At 41.6% G+C, this 22,084-nt stretch overlaps 1 protein-coding gene across 1 annotated transcript in view; it reads left to right on the plus strand.

Moving 5' to 3' along the window:
• FLT3 (fms related receptor tyrosine kinase 3) overlaps window positions 1-22,084 on the plus strand; it is a 45,926-nt gene that overhangs the window by 21,582 nt on the left and 2,260 nt on the right. The window contains exons 7-23 of the mRNA XM_040584507.1: window positions 382-521; window positions 603-756; window positions 5,453-5,618; window positions 9,557-9,663; window positions 10,796-10,907; window positions 12,470-12,648; window positions 14,073-14,185; window positions 14,281-14,413; window positions 14,503-14,607; window positions 15,701-15,811; window positions 17,858-18,011; window positions 18,371-18,501; window positions 18,888-19,012; window positions 19,378-19,500; window positions 20,141-20,252; window positions 20,336-20,435; window positions 21,763-21,868. Coding sequence (XP_040440441.1) covers window positions 382-521; window positions 603-756; window positions 5,453-5,618; window positions 9,557-9,663; window positions 10,796-10,907; window positions 12,470-12,648; window positions 14,073-14,185; window positions 14,281-14,413; window positions 14,503-14,607; window positions 15,701-15,811; window positions 17,858-18,011; window positions 18,371-18,501; window positions 18,888-19,012; window positions 19,378-19,500; window positions 20,141-20,252; window positions 20,336-20,435; window positions 21,763-21,868 — 2,171 coding nt within the window. The remainder of the gene's footprint in view (window positions 1-381; window positions 522-602; window positions 757-5,452; window positions 5,619-9,556; window positions 9,664-10,795; window positions 10,908-12,469; window positions 12,649-14,072; window positions 14,186-14,280; window positions 14,414-14,502; window positions 14,608-15,700; window positions 15,812-17,857; window positions 18,012-18,370; window positions 18,502-18,887; window positions 19,013-19,377; window positions 19,501-20,140; window positions 20,253-20,335; window positions 20,436-21,762; window positions 21,869-22,084) is intronic.

Consider the following 22,084-nt stretch of genomic DNA (forward strand, 5'->3'; position numbering starts at 1 on the left):
TTTGCTAAGCATTCATCAATTTTGTCTTCATGCTTTTAGGACCGTGTTGCATGGAAACACTCTTTCAAAGTGTTCTCAAATATATAAACATGAATAATTATAAATTAATATATAAATTCCGGTTTCTTTGTTTTTTTAAATAAACCTACCTGAGCTAAGCTCTGTGCCCTATAGATACCCTGTAAATTATGACAAAATTTGGTTTGAGACATCTAAATCAAATAAATTTACAAACTTCATGATTAGTGAGTAATCGTCCCAAATTCTAATTATCGTATTAATGGATGTCTATACAGTATTAGCAGAAAAAATGTAGATCTAACCAAACATTTTTCCGGGCAAAGTGACAGTTGTTTCAGTGACTATGTTTTGATTTTGTAGATTTAAATGAAAGACAAGCAGCGCCTTTACCTGAATTACTTCTTAAAGTTGGGGAACCATTGCTGATCAGATGCAGAGCTGTTCACCATAATTATAAATTCAGAATAAAATTAGCTTTTGAAAAAAAAGAAGTTGAACAGGTGAGAAGACGCGGCATATTTTAAAATATGTAATGTTGGGCACTATCAACTGATTAAATGGGAATCTCTGTTGAAAACTAGGATCGCCAGTTTGAAGGATTAGAATATCAAACAGATCTCTCGGCAATTCGGATCCAGTATGTGTTTGCTTCAGCAGCAGGAAGAAGTGATAGTGGACATTATACCTGTTCCTCTACCGTTCATCCGAATCAAACTGCTTTGGTTACAGTTTTAGGTAATTCTAACCCCTGGTGTTAATGTTGTCCCTCAGTTGTTTTACTTTGTTTTCCACGTGGCAGCTCTTTGCTTGCAGACCTGTAGATTTGGCACTTAGGGACATGGTTTAGTGGTGGACTTGTCAGTGTTAGATTAATGGCTGGACCCGATGACCTTAAGGGTCTTTTCCAACCTAAATGATTCTATGATTCCATGATTCTGTGCAGCATATGTTTATAATTCCTTTCCTAAGGAAAAAGTCTGTTTGTACTTACTGGCAGTCCAGGAGAGCCAAGAGACTAATCTGAACTGAGTCATTCTGGTATCTGAAGATAATTAACCTTTTCTTTATATTGCTTTTCAAATAAGTCCCATTAAAAGGCAGTGCTTTTAGAATTGAAATGAGATTATACTGTTCAGAGATTTTGTCTACATGATTGTTTCAATGGTATCTCTAGAAACACAAGCTAGCTAGGATTCATCTCATGTTCTTGTAAGAGACTCTCAGCCAGTGTGACTTTTTGTCATAGCAGCTTTTTGTGGGGACACAAAGCTCTCAGGTCCCCAGAGGGCCTTCCTGGCAGGGGGGGGTAGTGTAGTTGAGTAGCCCTTCTCTGTGCCACCAACTCGGGCACAGGCAGCTGCAGAGTGCATACAAACAGCTGGAGGTAGAACACTGTTTCTGGAGCCAGCCAAGAGCATAAACTACACAGCCTACCCACGTGTTCAGCTGTTAATGCTCCATGTATTAGTTTGGACAAAGTCTGGAATGACCAGTGACCGGTTTCAGCTAATGTGAGGGAGAAATGTCCTGCTGTGACCCCAGTATAGGTTTTGAAAAGCTGTAGCCATGGTCCCAGTCTCCTCCTCACCACTTGTTCCCACTGCATCTTCCTTCCACTTACCTACGGCACCTCCACCCCACCTTTGGTGCTCCTTTGGATGTGGGGAGGCAAGGCAGAGGTTCTTGTGGCATCTGCTCCACTGTTTTTCATGGTACCTTTTAGTGCTCTTATACAGAAAAAAACCAGATACAAAATCTGTACCAGGCCTGACCTGGGTCTAACAGGAAGGAGTCAAATAGTTGGAAGGTTCTTGGTAGTCACCTCTCCCACCCAAAACCCAGAACAAATGAGAAATGACCGTTTCCTCTTATGGCGAGGGAGTGACTGACATGTGGCCACTTGGGTTCACCAAATTTTTTTATGGAAAAGTAAATCTAGGGAAGAATTTTAGCTCCAAGACCTGTGGAACTGGTAGCAGAAAAGAAATAAAAAGTTTTACGTTAATGGAGAATGTAAGCCCCAGAGAGACAAAGAATAGCAAGTGTTGACACAGCTGGCAAAGTGCCATGCAGTAGTGCTGCTGCAGCTGTGATGGATCTGAAGGAAAAACTGGAACTAGAGCGACAGCTGCTCCAGCATTGTTGGTTGTTCTGGGTGTCTCCTGCTTTCCAGGTGCTGAAGGGAACCATCCTCCTAACACCCAGCTACACAAGGCCTGAATTTTTAAAAAATCAAAAGCATACCAAAGGAAACCTCATTCTGCTTAAGCAACATGTTGATTTAGAAGCCAATGGTATTGGAAGTTAGTCCAGAACAGCCTCAACTGAAAACCTTGTTTCTCAGATGGAAATAATATATGAATAGGCATAACTCTGGAAATAAGGCATAAAAAGGAAAACCGTAGTTAGGACCATGCTGCTGGATTAGGCACTGGGTGTAGTTTTCTGCCTGGTGTACCTGGAGATGGAGTCTGTAGCCCTGAGAACAAGGCTTTCTGAAGCACTCACCACACATTTGACCTTAGACGTAGTTGCTCTCAGCGTTTAAAACACCCAGGCTGTAGGAATAGTAGGAAGAGAGAACACTTACCCATCTCTTCAGAAATTACTTTCCCAGTGCAATATCCTCTTCTCAGCTCTTGCCTACCACTGAGCAGGAAGTTCTCTCATCAGTTACAATAACTGAGTGCAGCACCTGGGCATTTTTTCTACACATACCTTAGCGAATAGAAAGATAGGGGTGAGGGGTAGTGTAGAGGTAAAGCAAGATCTGCTTCTTTCTCAGTACTGGTGCCCAGTTCAGAAATAGTGGCTTCTTGGATCCATAAATTATCAGGTGTGAGTATGTGTCACAGTAATGGGATACTTGAGTCACTGTCTCTGGAAAGATGTATTTCTGAGTGGGGTATTTTTTGACTGGGTTATGCCAGGCTACAATGATTGTCTGCACACTTCTTTAATACCCCTTATGCCACCAAAACTTCTGAGGGCTCATTGGTTCTTCTGATTAAAAAAACCTATTCATTTACCTACATGATGGATTAAAGTGCGGGGATGTTGCTGTACCTAGCTAACAGCCATGCTTCTCTCTCCAAGGTTATAGAGGAACATCCTGTATTTCTGATCCACCCCAGCCTTTAGCCTAATGTATTCATGACAACCATTGTTGGTGTGAATTTGTGATAGCATGCCGGGTTCCATTTCGGCAGTGATACAGATACACAGTTCACTCGGTGGTCCATGTCATAGAGTAGCAGTTTCTGAAATGATCAGCATCCTGCCTTTAAACTGTCGCTGTGCATGAGTCAGCATCTATGGCTACACACTGGGAATGGTTGTGACATAATTTAACCAAGAGAAGACTGATCTGGTTGGCACATACCATGTTGCCTGGGGAGCCTGGCTAGCATGACTACATCGATGAATAGTCTATGAATTTCTAATAATGCCTTGCAGCCAGACAGCTCTGGTTTGCTCCTTGCTAATTGATACTTCACCAATGTATCCCATCTTGTGTATCTGGTCAGGTCTGGTGAGGTGCTTAGGCCACTTTAAAACATAACAGAGATCATGCCAACAACTGCAGCTGCAAGGCTCTTTGTTTCTGCAGTTCTTACGCTCAATTTCCCCCAGTGCTGAATAAAGAATTTTTAGCACTACGCAACCTTGATTCAGGAATATGCAAGCTATTTTGCAACACCTTAGGTTTAAAACAACAAATAAACAAATGGGATAAATACAGAGACTTGAAAGCTTTGATATGAGCCTCAAGAATTTCATCTCATCTTTCTGTCATTACTCAATAATCATCTTCATTGTTTCTCTGGCAGAAATACACTTAAACCTGCCAAAAAATTATAAGCCAAGCAATAATGTGCTATTTTCCTTCTCCTTCAAAAAAGAAACTACTTTCTCTGAGTTGTTTTCCAGAGAAACGACATACCCTGCTCCAAGGTCCTTGCGTGCACTCTGGAAAAAGCCTTTCCTCTTGGCTGGTGGTGTTGGTAACAGTACATCCAGAGATGACATGCTGCCCGGAAGGATAAGGTCGAAAGATCATTCAAAGAAGATGAAGATCCAATTTATGAAACCAATAAGCCTTTAATATTAAAAAGTAGGAGAACAGTCATGAAAGGAATCACTTCTTGTTTTAAAATACTGACATTTTTGTGGTTTATGTGGGAGTTTCCAGATAGTATTTTTTTAAACCTGTAAGCTAGACAGAGATAACACATGCCAAGGAGAATGTAGGGTTACAACCATAAGAAAAACACTCAAAAGGAGAAACCCAGCCCAGCAATACTTCTGCAGTGCAGTTTTGTCACCATGTGGCTGGTTAAACACTGGCACAAGTTTCCCAGATTTTGTAGAGTCTACATCCTCGGAGATACCCAAACTCAGCTGGACATGACTCTGAGCAACCTCATCTAGTTAGGCCTGCTCTGAGCAGGAGCCGGACTAGACATCTCCAGAGATGTCTTCCACTGTATATGATTCTGTGATTTTTGCAGAGCTTATTCTAGCCCCACTGATGCCTTTAGAACAGCCTCTTCCCACATGTATCCGCTGTTCAGTTTCTTTTGGTGGGATTCATTTCTCATCATGAGACATTTAGCCCCAGCAACGACTTTGGTTCCTTCAGTAGTCAGTGTCAAAAAACAGATATGTCCATAAGCAGTTCAGTACATCTTTGTTATCTTCTGTTATAGGATGGGTTACATCTGGACATGCCTGTCTCATTCCACTGAGTTTATCAGAGGTCTAAGCAAGTAGCTTAGGTGGGTCACTGAACTTCAGACAGCTCCAGTAGGTGAAATTAATCCTACCCTAGCAGAGCAAGTACTAGCAGCTCATGTTTCACACAGATCTTCAAAACGTTTTTTCATGTTGCTGTTGTCTTGCATCAAATATGTCTAATTTAGATGGAGAAATAAAGAAGCAGCTTCAAGTCTCATTTGCAAAATCTTCAGCTCATGTCAGGGAAGGAGAAAAAACTGCTACCAACATCTGTGCTGGTGTTGCCACCTGGTTTTGTTCCCTGTTAGAGGAAAGCCAGGAGATGCAGCTGTAATGCCTGGAACACACACCTAAAACAAACCAAATAAATAATGACGTTGTTGGCCTTGTGGTTCTGTAGGATGGCTTGGGGAGAAATGTCAGACTATTTTGGAAGGGCTCTGGTCTGACCAAATATGCATCTTCAGCAGGCTCAGATAATTCTTCTACAGCTGAACACAATGACACCATTTCAATACTATTTTGAAGTGTTATCTTATTTTGATTAAAAGGATGCCTTCTGTGATGTGACATGGTGCTTTTTTTTTGCTTGCAATAACCAAAACAAAAAACATACAGGCATCAAAATTCCTTCAGTAAGCAGTACAGCCTTTGTAACATAATATAATTTTTAATTACTTTTTTTTTTTTTTAGAAAAGGGTTTTATAAATATAACCGACTCTAAAGAAGATTTTGAAATTGGTGAGGAAGAGTTTTGCTTCGAAGTTAACTTTACAGCATATCCACCAGTTAGATGCATGTGGCTGTTTTCCCAAAAAACGTTTCCATGTAAACAAAGTTACAGCATGGATGGACGCAGGTACTTGAATTTTTTGCAATAATTTGATATAATAATGTTTCTTCTTTGTATCTCATTTGAACTGCTTACTGTCCATGTTTTGTACTCTCTTTGTGTTTTTAAAATGTGGATGGGCCACGTGATGAAGGTGTGTTGACAAAAGGCACTCAAACATTATTTTGGCTTTCAACAGCAATTAATGTAGATAACTTGTAGAATCACTGTATTTTCCATGTTATAATGAACCTTTCGGTAAGTTATGCATCTGGCAACCCCTTAGTTTACATGCACTTTGCCATTCCCTTTCTCTCTAATGTTATTTCTCAGTCACAGATCTGTTGTAGTTCTTACACTGGACCACAAGTTCTACATGTCCCCTTCTGTCATCCTGTTCTTGATGATGTTCCCAGTGTCTTTCAAACTGCTCAAATCAAGCCCAGGGCTCTATAGTTTCCCAGGCCACTGCTAGATCTCTTTGACTGTGCCACAGAAACATACCGTTCTGCTCATTACCCAGGTCATGTATTCTTCTGCTGCTGAAAAACATGTTTTTGAATAAACCTGTTAGTTATCTACCTTTTTTGTTATTTCCTACAATGAAGTTCTGGCATGAGTTCTCTTTAAGGCTAATGTTTTCTCCATTCCCTAGGCTTTCTAATTTCTTGATAACATTATCTAATTTCCTTCAGAGTTTCTTTCAGAGTGGTCCCATGGCTTTCAAGGTAACAGCTTTTATTCACCTCAATGAAAATAAAGTCAAGCTGCTCTTTTAAAGTTTTAGCCATAAAACTAAGCAGGACCTAGGCAGGAGTTAAAGTGGCTGCACTGATTTTTTTGCATATTCTTAAAACCTCTCAGCATCTGCATAGAACTGTGTCTTAGCCTGGATTATGCTTCTTATGATTTCTTTCCTTTAGTATTTTGGTACATGATTTTATCTGTTAGCTTGTCAAGTCATCTCTTGCAACAGACTGGCCTTTTCATCTGTATCAGGTAGTGTATTGGAGTCAGACCTTCACAAGGTTCAGAGACAGCTCCGTTCAGATCAGTAAATTGTCATCTCCTGGCAATGGTCACAGGAACTCTGTCCCTGCTGATAAAGTGAGGGCTGTCAGCAAACTTTGATAGTGTCGGGTGGGTGTTGGTGACTAATCTGCAATGCATGACATGGGCTAGGCAGATCTGTTCTTTGTGGTCAAGACTGGTTTTGGAAATGAGGTCTCAGGGGACAGCCACGAACACTTGCTCATCCTTGCCCAATAGGTACCTCCCTCCAGCTGATAATGCTGAGCTGATTTGCTTTGCAGCTGGGACGGATCTTTCTCCAGGAGTCATTTTCGCTTGGATGATTGACAGCTGGTGCAAACTCAATCCAGATAAGAAGGTGCTAGGGACTGGGCCAACAATAACAATTTTGAGAACTCTTGAAATAGCTTAGGTAACCCTCATTAGTCGGTAAGGTGCAGCTGCTGGTGGCCTGGGATTTGTGAGTCACTTCAGATAGCCTTTGCAGTGCACGAGAGGGGGTTGCTGAGGGCTGACCACCACCTGCTGGACAGGGAAAAGTCCAGCCTGTGCCCCTGGAGCAGCGGGCACATCCTGGGCTGGCCACTGCCACAGCCATGACCACAGCCACATCACCACCCCCAGCATCCCTGGAGCTTGGCCTGGAGGCTGCTTCAGAGATAACTGAGCCACCGCTCTGACTGCCCTGTCGATTAAATACTTTTTTTAAAAAAAATAATATTTAATTTAGGTAGTTACACTTCATGTTTATCATCCTATTTATTTTATGAAAAATATAATTGAGACAAAAATACATTAATTTGGTAATTATTTCATCTGACAAGTACATTCTTCTGCACAAACATCCTCCACCACTATCCAGTTTTGATTGAATACTAGCACTGGATAGACACATCTCACCTGAGGAAGAAGAATAAGGGTAGATATTTCATTCAGTTTGAAGTCTCCAGAAGCAGCCAGGGGTACAGAGGTCAGGAGATTCTGCCTGCAAGCTGTAGCACCACAGATTTCAATGTGATTTTTAAAGCAGAAACAAAACAAAAAAGTTAATCACGTCTTAACGTATTATGAGTCTAAATTTGCTTATTTTAGTTGACTTCTGTGTAATCCCATCTCCCAACACTTCTACTTTATTCCTTTCATATCCTTTTTCATTTCCTGTTTTTTCTCTTTTTTTTATTTCTGCCATTTTCTTATCAAGTTGTTCCTTCTGATTATAGATTGTATTAAATGTTATAATTAACTGTCCCCTTCTTTAGCTTTTAATATCAAGTCCCAAGGATTCATCTCTCCTGTCACTGCCCTGAAGCATTTTCAGACATTCCTTCTGAATTTCCATTTTCTATTTGCTTTTCTCATCTCTCTGTTTTAGCACACTGCTGATTTTCACTTCCCTCCTAAGAGCAAATGAGTTTTCATATACAGAATAACTCCTGTAAAATTTTTAATATTTATTTCCCATCCCCTTATATTTTCAGGTATCAAAGACATTCTTTTTAAATTATTTTCTCATTATTTCACTAGGATTTAACCCTTTAGACCTAGGATTTCAAAAGCAACGAATGATTTGTGGTTCCTCCTACCTTCAGTATCCATTTTGAGGCAGCTTAAAAGGGATCTTATTTTAAAAACTCTCTGAGTTCAGGGATATGTCTTAAAGACCATTTCAGATTAAGACATTTGAAAGTCAGTAAGTATATGGAGGTGTTGTGTTAGTCAGAAGGCAAAATTAGTCAGAAGGTTTCAATGACTTTTCCTGGTTTAGAATTGTAAGGTGATACTGGGTTCCTTTCTATATATCTTGCTTAACGAGAAGTACCTGGATTTTAGTTGTCTAGATTTCAAGCTCATTACTGCTTTCTCTTACTTTGCAAATTGCTGCTATGAGCCGTTGTTTTTCTCTCTGCTTCAAGCTCCCTGATATATCTGCTTGCCTTTACCACTAAAACTGAGCTGGGGGCCTCCTACCCAGTTATCCTTGTGTAACCAGCCAGCACATCTGTCCCCAAAATGCCAGCAACTAAACCTAACAGATTTTCTGAAGTGCTTTTCTAATGATGATAAACTGCAATAGCTGCCACTTAGAACTGGCAATCCTCCTGACAACAATAACCTAGTCAAAGAGACGGAAGTAGGATGCCATCTCTCTAAGGTGATCTATTCCCTTCTCACTACCTCATCCTGTGTCCCGTAAACCAAAAAAAAAATGACTCATCAGGTCAGTCATGCATGAATCTCTAAGTCTCTGCCGTCCTCCCTGTTAGCTTCTGTCCAGGGACTTGTTAGAGCCCTCCCCCACCATCTCCATTGTCACAAGCCGTCTCCTGCATGGTTTGGGTCTTGGCTGCTGCCATCCCTTGGACCAAAGGCCACAAGTATTAGTGGAAGGCTGGCCTTCCTCCTGCAGAAATGTCTTGACGGTTGGTGCTTTGTCTCATTGACAGTGAACTGATGATGATGATCTCATTTCTGAGTTTCCTTCAGATCTTTCCATTTGGAGAGGTTTATCTCATATGATCCTACCTGTCATTGTTATTTCCTGATACTGTTTATCATATCAAATAGACACTCCCATCAAAATCCTTTGGAGAATAGCAAATCCTATCCTTTGCCGATCTTAACATCTGTGCCAGGATGTGTTATATACCTTGTCTTCCAATGGATTGGTAACAAAATCACAGCCTGACAGCCCACATGCACTCCAGGAACTATGAGAAAAATTGCAGAATGAAATCAATACTCACAGAAAAAACATCCTCTCATCAATTCAGTTACATTCTGTGGTTTATATTCTCTAAGCAAAACTAATATCATTTGGGTTCCTCATTAGATGGTGTTGAATTGTTTCAAACATATATATGAGTCATGACTACACTTAAAATCTTTTTTAAATCAGTCTTTTGTCCTTTTACCTTCTCTCCTTTGCTACACAGCATTTCATCAAGATTCTGTGACCACCAGCATCAGTCTGGGATATATGTATTTTATGCTGAAAATGATGATACGGTCATGACAAAAAAATTCACTCTGTATGTGAGAAGTAAGTGAGAAAACCCCTGTGAAGATTTGGTGAAGTCTGGGATTTTGCCACTGATATAAATGGAGATATGTTGCTTTTCCTTTGATATTCCCCATTTTATTTACATAGATTTATTGTTATAAATGGAGGAGCACAAGGCAAAAATGTGATTCTCTTCACACTGCACTACACTACTGAAATCCAGGCACAGGGTCAGAGAAGGATGCCGGCTGCTTGTGGGCCGTATTTCTTGTGTTGGTCACGGATGGAGAACAGAGGAAGGAGGAGGAAGTTATTAATTTTTTTCTCTTCCCTTTAGTCTGCCATAAACAGAGGGCAGAATAAGAGAAATCAGTCATATAGTCAGGAAATTAATACTTCTTAAGAAAATCACAAAGCATAGGAATCAGTAAAATACAGTGACTGTTCAAACTCTGTAGAGCTGGAATATATGTGACTCCTGTAGAGACCACACAAGATACACAGTGAAAGGAAACACTTGCCCTCAGTAGGTGTTAGCTTTCTATGGTGTGTTTCTTTCTTTCTTTTTTTCTCCTAATAGTATTTGTGAGTTAATGTAGTTAGTAAGGAGGCCCATACATAACATATATGTTGGGGCTGCTGCGTGTCATACACCCCTGCCCACAATTTACACATGCACTTGCCAGATGCTCTCAGTAATCTCAGTTCTGCCACATCACTGCAGCATCTCACCCCTGGTCTAGGTCAGGGAGCATTATTTATTGTGTATTATTTATACAAGGATCCTCAGTGCACATCTCGTACGTGCCAGATGCCCAGAACTGGGGCATCAGGAGAGTCCTAGGGCTGACTTCTTGCTCCAAGTCAGGAAAGCAGAAGTCAAGACTTCTAATTTCAGCTCTGCCACTGTTTTGGTCTGCCTGTGCCTGAACAGAGAAGTGGCTTCTCCCCTTGCCTTGCCCACACTGCCATCCCACAGAACCAAGGTGCGGGGCTGGAGGAAGGAGGAGGACTGAGGGCTGCACCCAGCTATCACAGTGACATGTGCGTGGGTTATTTTGAAAACACAGAAGCAGACCTTGGTCTCAGCAGATGTAGCATTGCCACATAAATGTAAAGGTTTTGGTCACTGAAGTGCTGTCAGAAACCGTCTTGTGTTGTCTTGTTACAGGAAAGCCTGAAATAACAATGCAGATGTTGTTCAAGCAGATCTCCTGCATTGCTGACAGTTATCCTTCTTCATCCTGGGTTTGGAGGAACTGTCCAGAGCTGAACTCATCTAAGTAATAATTTTCCCCCTCTTTTATTCATTGCAAAGACTATATCTGAGCTATTCTTGGTTAAATGAAGACTGGCCTGTAACAAACTAAGTGTAAAATACACCCTTGACCATCTGTACAAGGGGACATGGGGGCCCACTCCAGGGAAATGGATCCCCAAAACTATGGAAAGTTTTTTTCCATTTTTTTGATTGGCATCAAATGAAATCTATAAAGATGTGTATCTCAGACTGAAATAAACTTCACTGGGTCTATATCAACCGTTAGGTAGCTGCAAAGTTCCATCTAAGTTTTTCTCTTGGCCTGTCAAAGTTAGAGGGATTCAGGAAACGCATTGGTTAACATGGGCTTGATTAATTGGTTAAGCTTTGGTTAATACCGCTGTTATAGTGACCTGTTACCAAAGCCAGTAAAGTCAATGAGAGTGTTTCCAGTAAAGTTAGTGAGAGTGTTCCCATTTCCTCTATTTATTTAGGGCAATGAGTCAGGCCCTAAAATTTCAAGAGATGCTGAAACAGCTTTGAGCTGTTGTATGACCTTGGCAGTTTTTATTTAAGTATGCCAAAAAACTAATAATCCCATGGTGCAGAAGAGTACTAGATCAAATTATCTTCTGGAAGGCCATGGATAAAGCTCTAAGCATTTTAACTAGACTTAAAAAAATGTCTAGGTGACTTTCTTATCCATACTTCCGGAAAGACTTCCTAACATCAATCTGTTTGTGCAGAAATGGAACAAGAAAGAAAACATCCAGTTAGTGAGTTTAAAACACTCCTTAAATCAGCTTTCTGGGATGAAAATGCTGTGACATTTCTTTTCTTGGAAATTTCCACATGTAGAAGCTGGTGCTATGTGTAGAGCTGAATAAATTTTATTTATTTACTTACCTCCTCATTTATTTATGTGAACAGTAAATTAGGCAGTAAGTTGATGAATGATAGAAAAGCTAAAAGTCAAAATTATCTCTGTGTGGGTTATTTTCCCTCGAGTATAAGGTAGACCTCTTTCTACATATCAGGTCTTAAATAAGTCATTAATAGAGGGTGGATGCTCTCCATCTTGAGTGAGAGAGACTTCATGGCTGAAATCACGTACCTTCAGGGAAAGGAATTAGACCTTTCACTGTGGGTTCATTTTGTATTTATTGTTTTAGCAGCGGCTCGTTTGGAGCTGCTCAGTGGTTTGAGTGTTTGAGGTAAAGCTGAAACCAGTGAGAATAGATGCGGTAGTGGGAGGTCGTGTCAGCCATGAAATTGGTGGAGGTCCTGGACGTCAGGGGGTGCAGGTGCCCTGCCAGGGCACCAGTGGAGAGTGGGAGCGAGCCCCACATAGCAAGTGGGGAGATCAGTTCACCCCCCGCTGACCCTGCCATGTCCATCACCAAAAAACAAGACTGGCAAACTGCTCTGAAGCCTCACTCTAACAATGAGAAATAAAAAACAAGCCCACCTACACCCCCCTCCCTTCCAACACAGACATAAGACTTGTTTTGAAACATCCCACCTTCTGCCCTGGAAAATGCCACTGTGAGCCCAGTATGAAAACTGGTCTGCTTTCTTTTTCAGCTGTACAGAAGAAATCACTGAGGGGATTCACAACTTCTTGCCAGAGAGGAGATCCCTGGGGTCATGGATTTCAAGCAGCGCTCTAGATGTGAAGGAGACAACAACAACCTTCTCTGTGGAGTGCTGTGCAAACAATTCTGCTGGTTCAGCCTGCGAAAAAAGTTTCATTAACCTGTCAGGTACCATAAGCCAGTGTTTTAGCACAGGTTTTCTCAATTAAAGCTGGCATGGTAGAACTTATGGTATTTTTTATCTGGCTAAATGGCTGACCGTGCAATGCATTGCAGGTAAAACACAAGCACAGTGTGGGAAATGGTGGGTGAAGGGGAGACAAATGTCTCTCTTCCCTGGTCCCAAAGCAGGGGCCTCCCTCATTAAAATTAGCAGAAACATCACACAAGTAGGAAGTGCAGGATGGAACCATGGCAATGTTGGGGTCTGCTTTTTTATTTTGTCTTAGTGATTCGTACCTGAAACCTGGAGACATCAGCTTTAGGAAGAGCTGAAGCCACTTTGGTAGCTGATGGCAGGTGCTGGCTCTTGTTCCTCTCCTGGACATCACTGTGGTGCTGCCAGAAATGCCCATGGGAGCTCCTCTCATCCCATGGAGGCCATTGTGCACCCAGACATGAGCATGGCTGAGCCAACAGACCCACTCAGGGGTCAGTCTGGGAAGCAGGAGTGAGTACTAGGGGAGTACTCACTTTAAGTACGCTTAAAGTGGTGTAAGCAGGTGGCAGAAGGCTAAGCCCTGGTTTGGGAACTGCTGTGCAGCCTCCTTGTCAAGGGCATGAGAGATTCTTTCCTTATTGAACAAGAAAGTCAATACAATTATTTGCCCATGCACTTTATACTTGTAACAGCATATACATACCATAGGGGAAAGCATTTCTGTTACAGAGAACATGCTGTGGCACTGGGAAAGTGTTTTGGAGCCCACAGATTTCTGCAGTACAGAGAATTCCTTTGTCATGGAGGAACAAGCTGTTTGGTGCTTTTGTCTACATCTGGCAGAAGCTGTGACAGGTGATAGAGTTTATTTATGTTGAAATTACAATAGAAAGTAAGCATAATACTTACGCTCTTAGACACTACCAGAATATGAGAGTAGGTCTCATGTAATGTCCACCTATCCACCGGTACCTTATAGTATGGTCTTGACTCGTTAAGAGAGTTCCTGGCTGAGCAGCAGAGCAGTGCTCCAAGCAGGTTATGTACAGTCTGCCCGCTGGTAACAGGTACTTTGGTACCTAACGTACATCACCTGGGGAAAGGCACAGGGAGAGGGGACGAATTGTTTATTCCTGTTTACGCTCACAAAGTCCAATCCATGGATCACACCAACACCTCTGTGCACTTAGACTTATGAATTGGTGTAGCATTTTTTTTGAATGAAAACAGATGTCAGAATAACCCAGCACTTAGTGTCTCCTGACCAGCTCCTTGCTTTGCATGTGGCTCCATCTCACTCTGTGCAGAGGAGGCTCAGGCATGAAAGGGCTGCAAACTGGCAGAACTGACCCAGCCACCATGGGTCATCCTTGCACCTCTAGCTGTACACATAAGCACTGATTTGCTGGGTAGTAATATGTATCTTTTAAAGTTGCAGGAGCTGTTTCTTCGCCCCTGGACAATGCTGCGTTCTATGTCTCTGCTGGATTTTTCCTCCCTTTGATCATGTTTTTGTTTGTGTTCATTTCTCATAAATACAAAAAGGTACAAGCAAACATAAATACCTACCCCTTCCTCTGTTCCTACCAGGCTGTTTCTTCTTCTCTAAGACTTATTCCACTGTCTTTTTTCTTTCAAAGCAATATAGATACGAAAGCCAGTTGCAAATGATACAGATGATAGGCCCATCCGATAATGAGTACATCTACATCGACTTCAGAGAATTTGAATATGATCTCAAATGGGAATTTCCCAGGGAAAATCTGGAATTTGGTGAGCAGTCCATAAGGCAGACCCCAGTGCTGGAGTAGTACCCTGTGCTGTACCAGCTGCGAATAATATTGATGTATTGTGTCTTGTAGGACAGGTCCTTGGTTCTGGGGCTTTTGGGAAGGTGGTGAATGCGACAGCTTATGGAATTAGCAATGCAGGAGACTCAGTCCAGGTTGCAGTCAAAATGCTACAAGGTACAATAAACACTGGATGACTCTCACAAGCAGCGATGTATTCTAGAAGCACCAAAGCAGAAGCAGTGTTGGAAATCCCTTTACATACAAACTTTTAGCAGTTACACCTGATGAATGCTTGGTTTCAAAATCCTTCCAAAATGCTTTCAAAACCCTGTTTCAGTTTGGAAAGGTGTTACTGAAGTGCCTTCTTCCAGCAGCATGTTGTATTTTGTCCTACACACCAGAGAAGTCTACATTGTGCATAGAAGGATGGAGCTGCTCTGCTCTGAGGAGGATGAATGCAAATTCGAAGTGCAGATTAGCCTGCAGGTTGCATTGGTGACTCTGTTGTCTTTGGTTTAAGGTCCCGTTTTTCTCGTAGTGCTGTCTAGCTGTTGCACTCCCTTTGCCTCCTATGTCTGAGCTATCTTGTTCACAAAGCTTCCAACACCTCTTCCTGTAGTCTTGGTGATACAAAATGATTTCTTTCCATCCCTCCTTAACCTCTAATACTCCTTGCTGCTTTGCTCTGGCCTCTCTCCAAACTGTCTTGACTCCTCATAAAGGTAGCGCCCAGGAGCAAGCCACCCTGGCAGCAAGCAGAGGAGGAGGTTGCACTACTGGGTCCCAGGTACCTCAACACTGTTCATAGAATCATGAGGACTAAATGCTTGTTGAAAAACAAGCCTAAAGCTATTACTGAAACAGGGTGGCCCTTTTAGCTATTGGATTGCAGCTGGTTGCATGCCATATGCATGTTAAGACATCTTTTCTTTTGGCATTTCTCTCCAACAGGATTGACTGCCATTTTTTTCTGTGCTTGCGAACACCTTAATACACTGCTGTCATTCCTTGCCAGCCCAAGAATGAAAAATATTAAAATTTATGACTGCTTTCCCAAGCATTCAAATGATCCACACTCACACACACATTTAGTGTCCACCTTTGGCTAAATCTTTTTATACTGTACAACGATTTTTTAGGATGTTCTCAAACATAATGTCAGTCCAACTAATTTGAAATTAAGACTTGCATGTAACAAAGGATCGCAACCATTTACATTTTTATTTCTTTGCTGGAGATTTCCCAACCTGTGTTATTACTTTTACAGAAAAACCTGATGCTTCAGAAAAAGATGCTCTGATGTCTGAGCTGAAAATGATGACTCACATTGGAAGCCATGAAAATATTGTGAACCTACTAGGAGCTTGTACCATGTCAGGTAACTTGTAACTGTGGAAAGGTACCAATTAAAACCTTCAGACTAATGAGGACTCCTGAACAGAAAAGAAGTATCAAAAATTGATCATTAAAAGCAGTATTAAAAACATTCAGGCCATAATTAATCACCTGTTCTTTAGGCTGCTGTTTCTTTCTGCATCTCTGAATCCTGTCTTTGCACAACCAATTTTGCTGTTCTCTGCTGACCCAAAATAAGATGAAGATGAACTGAAAGCAAAGTTAAAGCCATGCATGTCTACAGAAATGGTTCCTTTCTAATTGTACTTGCATGAAGTGAAACAACAGCCCTTCTATAGAAGAGGTTTTACTATTATAGTGGTGATGGCACTGATATGGGCCAGTTTATTATGTGAAAAGCAATAACTTATCTGGTGTAAGGTACTTTTGTATCCACATGATTATGTTCACATAAGAAATTATAGAGGTGTTTTTTTTTAAAATCACGTGGCTTACCGAACAGTGAAGTTGTAGAAAGAAAGGGAAGAACGACTCAAAACTAGACAGGAAAGAAAAGAAACTGAAAAAGAGGAGGGGTGGGAGGGACACCCAAAGAAAAGAAAGAAGTGAATAAAAATGAAGGACAGCTTTTTAAAGAACTGAATGTGAAAGTAAACTGCAGGTGGAAAGAACTAAGCAAAGATGGGCTAAGATGAAAGTGGCAAGATATTATCACTAATTAATTATTGTGTGACTCATGTTATCATTCAGGCAATGTACACAGATGTTCTTGTCCCAAGAACTCCTTCTCTGGCCAAGTGCAACAGTGAACAGGAGCAGCTGAAGAGAGGCTAAAGCACAGATCACCTTGTGGAAAGGGCAGGGCTTTACCCAGCATTTGTTCATATCATGAATTGTAACATCTGCCACTAAAAAACTTAACAGATTTTCTGCCACAGATATTTATTTTATCAGAAAGACCAAAGAGGACAGTTAACTCATTTCCCCAGTTTGCATCAACACCAATACTGTCACGCAAATACATTTGAGGTGTAAAGGGAAAGCAGAGAAATAGATTATTAGTGGTGGCTTTAGCTGATTTGAAACTATACAGGCTGCCACTGCCTTCTGAAAAATTTGGCAAGATGTGATGGTATAGGCAGGAGACCTGCAAGGAAGAACCTGTTTAGTCTGGTGGGGTAGGGCAGGAACACTTCCAGCCTTATGTAAGTCCCATGTTCCGAAGCATTTGCATGGTTCTCAAGACATTCACATCCACTCTCTGAGAGACTTTACAGGCTTTTTCCATGTGCCCTACCTTGCTTGACAGGGGTCTTCTGGCAGAAATGTTTGCAAATTTGTAGTCAGTCTTTCTGAGCCAGGAGTGGTGATGCCAGTGTAAGACTTCACAGGGGTGATGCATGACCACTCTGAGCCCCTGGGCCATTCATTCTGCTCCTGATGGCTTGTTGTGGCTTGTCTCTGACCCTGCCTGGGTCAGGAGTTGGAGGTACTTTTCCTTCCTTGAGAAAGTAGCCTGAGCAGTGCTCCACTCAGACACATCCCCTTGCAAGGTCTTTCCCTCCTATAGGTCCCCTCTGCCAGTACACTTGGGTTACAGGTGGCCTCCACGGGGAAAAAAAAAGGGGTATTTCTAAAGCATGAAGGTAGTGCTGATAAATGGAAGAGCATAGGTCAAAGGATACCAATTTACACCATGAAGATAATTAGCAGGGTCATCTTTTGCTTGAACCATGTATGGTTTAGACAATACGTTGCATCTTCGTGGCCTGTGCTGTCCTCCCCAGTGCCACTGGTATGGGGAAGGATCTTTGTGCCTTCATAGGTGCAATCCACCTTGGGAGATGCACCACAGGGAACAATCAGCTACACAGACTTTCCAACAGGACATTAGTCATTACAGTCCGTAAACGTTACCTGCCTATCAGTACAGGTTATCTACCCAGGAAGGATGATGCTTGGAATGTTTAATGCAGATTAATCCTGGGAGAAGAGGAGGCATCATTAGGGCTTTAATGGGGAAGGTGTTATAGATAGCAGGAGACATTTACATTTCCAACTATTTCAGGACCAATCTACTTGATATTTGAATACTGTTGCTATGGTGATCTTCTGAACTACTTAAGGAGCAAGAGAGAGAAGTTTCACTGGACACTGACAGATATTTTTAAAGATCACAACTTCAGCTTTTACCACAATATCCATTTGAACAAAAATTCCAGGTAAAGCATTTGGTGAGTTTAATACTTTATAAGGCTCCCGTCTTTTTTTTAAGCTGCATTCTCAGCTGTGCTGTAAACTGGAGAAATTATTGAATTCTTGAGAATATGCCTTCACATCCTTTAATAAGCAATGACTGACTGAGGAGGAACTGAGATTTGGTTCTCCTTATGTTCTTCATAACGGACTGCAAAACGCAAACAACCTCTTGTTTCTCTTCCCAGTTTTGAGAAGACTCATCTCTGCACCCAGATTTTTGATAGCAATAACTGATCATGCTTTTTCACTGCAAAAGGGTTTACATGCAGGAGGTTATGTGATACACCATGTGTAACCTTTGAAAATGTGTCACCCATTCCAGGAAAGGAACTCACCCGAAGTACAGTGTGAATATGACTCTGTGCAGAGAGGATGAATTTGAGGTCATGCAGAGAAGTCAGAATGTAAATGTGACATCTGGATCAAAAAGGATAGTGCTGTATTCTGAGGAAGGTTAGAAGCTAACTCCTTTTATCTCCAGTGAATCTGTTATTTTTGTGTTTATTACATTATTGACCTAACTAGACTAGATTTAGTGACACAGGAGGCCTCTTTCTATCATATGTCTCTCTTCCCCCTCCTGGCAGGAATTTTGCTGGAAAAGGATTCAACAACACTTAAGACCAGAGGCTTATGTTTCTGGTCATGCTACACATAATATTTGAGAATGAAAACTCTTGTTCCTTTATTTTGTGTCTGGGAAAAGGGTGCAAAAGGTGGATGCTCTTTGTGATGTTGTTCTTGGTAGAGGCATGTGAAAATCCTTACAACAGTCAGTGGAATTAATCAGAGAGTGAGGAAGCCCATGGAAAACTCATACTTTTGGTTATTTTTTACAGATAAAATTAAGCATGCAAGCAGACAGATGGACGAAGAAGAGGATTTCAATGTGCTCACTTTTGAAGACCTTCTTTGCTTCTCTTATCAAATTGCCAAAGGAATGGAGTTCCTTGAGTCCAAATCGGTATGGGGAAGGGTTTAGATAGAAAAGACAGTGAAAATAGGTCAGTCTATAGAAGGCAGACTGAAGAACAGAGACACTCAGTGGCAGGCTTGAACTATACCTCCTTCCCTGGCTTTACAGCAAAGACTGGATTGTAACTTTAGGCATGACCCCGAGTAAGAAGTGGCTGTGCTTCACACTTCTGCCTGCCCTGTCCCTGTCCCCGTCCCCTTGCCACAAGCAACCAGGGTCTGTCCAGCTTGCCCATTCTCCACACTTTTTAAGTGGAAGGAGTCACCAGTTCAGAGAGCTGTGCCTGAGACAAGGGGACTATCTTCTTCCAACACCAAATGCTGCAAAGTGTTAATCCTTCCTTTCCTTCTAAGTGCATTCACAGAGACCTTGCTGCCCGGAATATATTAGTGACCCATGGAAAAGTGGTGAAAATTTGTGACTTTGGCCTGGCCAGAGATGTAGTGAAGGACTCCAACTACATCGTCAGGGGCAATGTAAGTTCCTGAGTGCTCTCTGTTTTTCATATCATTGTAAGAATGATAAGGAACCAAGAAAGTGAAACTTTTCATTTTCAGATTCCTTGTTAGCTTTATAGATATCTGTACAGACTATGCAGAAATCTCACTTTTTCCTGCCCCTGGCAAATGCAAATCCTTACCTTATAATTAACCTAATCAAGCTAGTACTGTAAATGAGATGGTACCCGTGTCCTTACTAAAGCACACTGAAACCCATCGATGGAAGTGCTAGGAACTGTTTACTGTTAGAGACAATAATAGCATAGGGACAATAGCATATGTGTGAGGGTACACCAGGTCCTCTGGCTATATGAAGAACTGTGGTGTGGGCATCTCCATCTAAGCTGGTCACTTTGGAAGTCAGAGGAGGGAAGAAGGCTCTTCCAGGGCTGAGTTCATCTCTTCCTTAAATAGTCATCTAAAATGGATGAGATTAATTGGCTCCTTAGAAGTGCCTATTTGTCTCCATAAGGGAAATTTAAAGGGGCTAAGAGAGGCCCAGCTTTTCACACATCAAACATGAACTGATCCTACTCAAGCAGTGAGAACTACAGTGAGTCACCCAGAAAGCCTGTGTCATAGCATGACCTGGCCTCCTTTCCCCCTCTCTCTACAGGCTCGTTTACCAGTTAAATGGATGGCTCCTGAAAGCTTGTTCGAGAGGACGTACACAATGAAGAGTGATGTCTGGTCTTATGGAATATTACTATGGGAAATATTCTCTTTGGGTACGTTCTGTAATGCAACAAACAAGCAGTGCTTTGTTTCGGCAGCTTCCAAATTAACATGTATTTTCCAATATTTTCCACAGGTGTAAATCCCTACCCTGGCATTCAGGTTGATACGAACTTCTACAAATTAATACAAAGTGGATTTAAAATGGACCAACCATACTATGCTACAAAAGATGTGTAAGTGTATTTCCTGAGTAATGCACAGCATGGGAATTTATATTTACTAGGTCACTGTTTGTTTGATCTTTTATTTATTGTACACTGTACTTTGCTCAAAAAAAGTTGCAAAAGGTGAGCACTTCCTCTAACTCTGAAATAGACTGCTTGATCCTGCAGGTTTTGTCCTAAAGCAGAAATGATCAATACTAAAGGTTATGTGTGTTTGAAAGGACTAGTTTATTATCTTTAATTGTGCCTTCCTTTCCCAGGGCACTTCTCGTTCTCAGATCACAGACGTATTTTTTTCTTTCATTTTTTTATTTTTGCAAGAAGTATGTTATACCATATTCATTTTGGATATTAACTAAATCTTTGGTGACTTTTTTAAAATGTTTTTATTATTGTTAATTGAGCTTTAGCATGTTTGATTCAGTTCCAGGAGGCTAGGGTTCCTTATAGAGAAAAACCCTGCTAAGGAAGAGTTGGCGGGAGCTATTCCTGCGCTCTCATACATGATTTTCAGCCTGTGCCTCTGTGCCTGGGAGGAGTCTGCATAGAGGTGGACTCGAGGGGACAGGAGAAGAGAAGATGATGGAGAACCGTGAGACCTGGAGCTTGGAGGAAAGGGAAGGGCTTTGGGTTGTCTGAGCTCTTCTGGCAAACATTTCATACATGATCTAGGGACTCAGTGCCTTGCTATGAAACTACACTGTTTTTATCCTCTCCATGTAACAACTGTAATGGCATTAAAGGTACAGGTGAATCTGACAGATTGACCCACGAAAGATTGCTGTAGGGCTTATAAATATCAGAGAACCTTTTGACTTAGTAAGTTTGCAAGTGACTTTAGCAGGGAGGTGCTGCACTGGTCCTTGATGAAACTGCAAAATCTTGAAGATGGATTTTTAACTTCAGAAATATTTTTGTGATGTCAAATTACATAAAAAGAATTTCCGTGAAAAGTGTCCTCAAAACTAGAGAGTCCACAAGGAGAAAGTTCAGCCCCAGAAACAGACAGGAATTGTCTGCCTACCGTTTTCTGTATGGTATGGAAGCTGGAAAACAAGATTAGTGTGCCAGTATGAGCCAGCCAGGGTGAAATTCTGGCCACAATCCTATAAGGAGGGTTTAACTAAGGACTCTGGTAAAGCCATGTTCTGCATTTCACCCTTTATCCTTATCTTTCTATATCTTTTCCTCTGATGCAACATGCTAAATCTGGCCTCTTTCTGTAAAAGCATTCTGGTGCCCTGTGATTCCCATCTAAATTCTCCACTTCCATGTAGTCACTTACAGAGAATCCAACTGCTAACGCGTTTTCTGTATCACCTCTTTGCTCCTGCAGCTATCGCGTGATGCAATCTTGTTGGGCCCTTGACTCCAGGAAAAGACCCTCTTTTTCCTGCCTGGTTTCCTCTCTTGCCTGTCAGCTGGCTAAGGCAGAAGGAGCTGTAAGTAAACACAAAGAGAAGAAAAATTTGTTGGTTGGAGGTTTTTGGGTTGGGGTTTTTTTTTGTGTGTGTAGCCACACGGATCACCATGAGCTGAGAAGTAGTCTTCTGGTTTCTATTCACATGCACCACTGTGCTATGAATACATTGCCCATGGACCTGTGTAAGAGTTTGGGGATTTTTTTTCTGCCATTAGAAGGAAACCTGACCTCCCTG

This window comes from Falco naumanni, chromosome 2 (assembly GCF_017639655.2).
Source record: "Falco naumanni isolate bFalNau1 chromosome 2, bFalNau1.pat, whole genome shotgun sequence".
NCBI lineage: Eukaryota > Metazoa > Chordata > Aves > Falconiformes > Falconidae > Falco > Falco naumanni.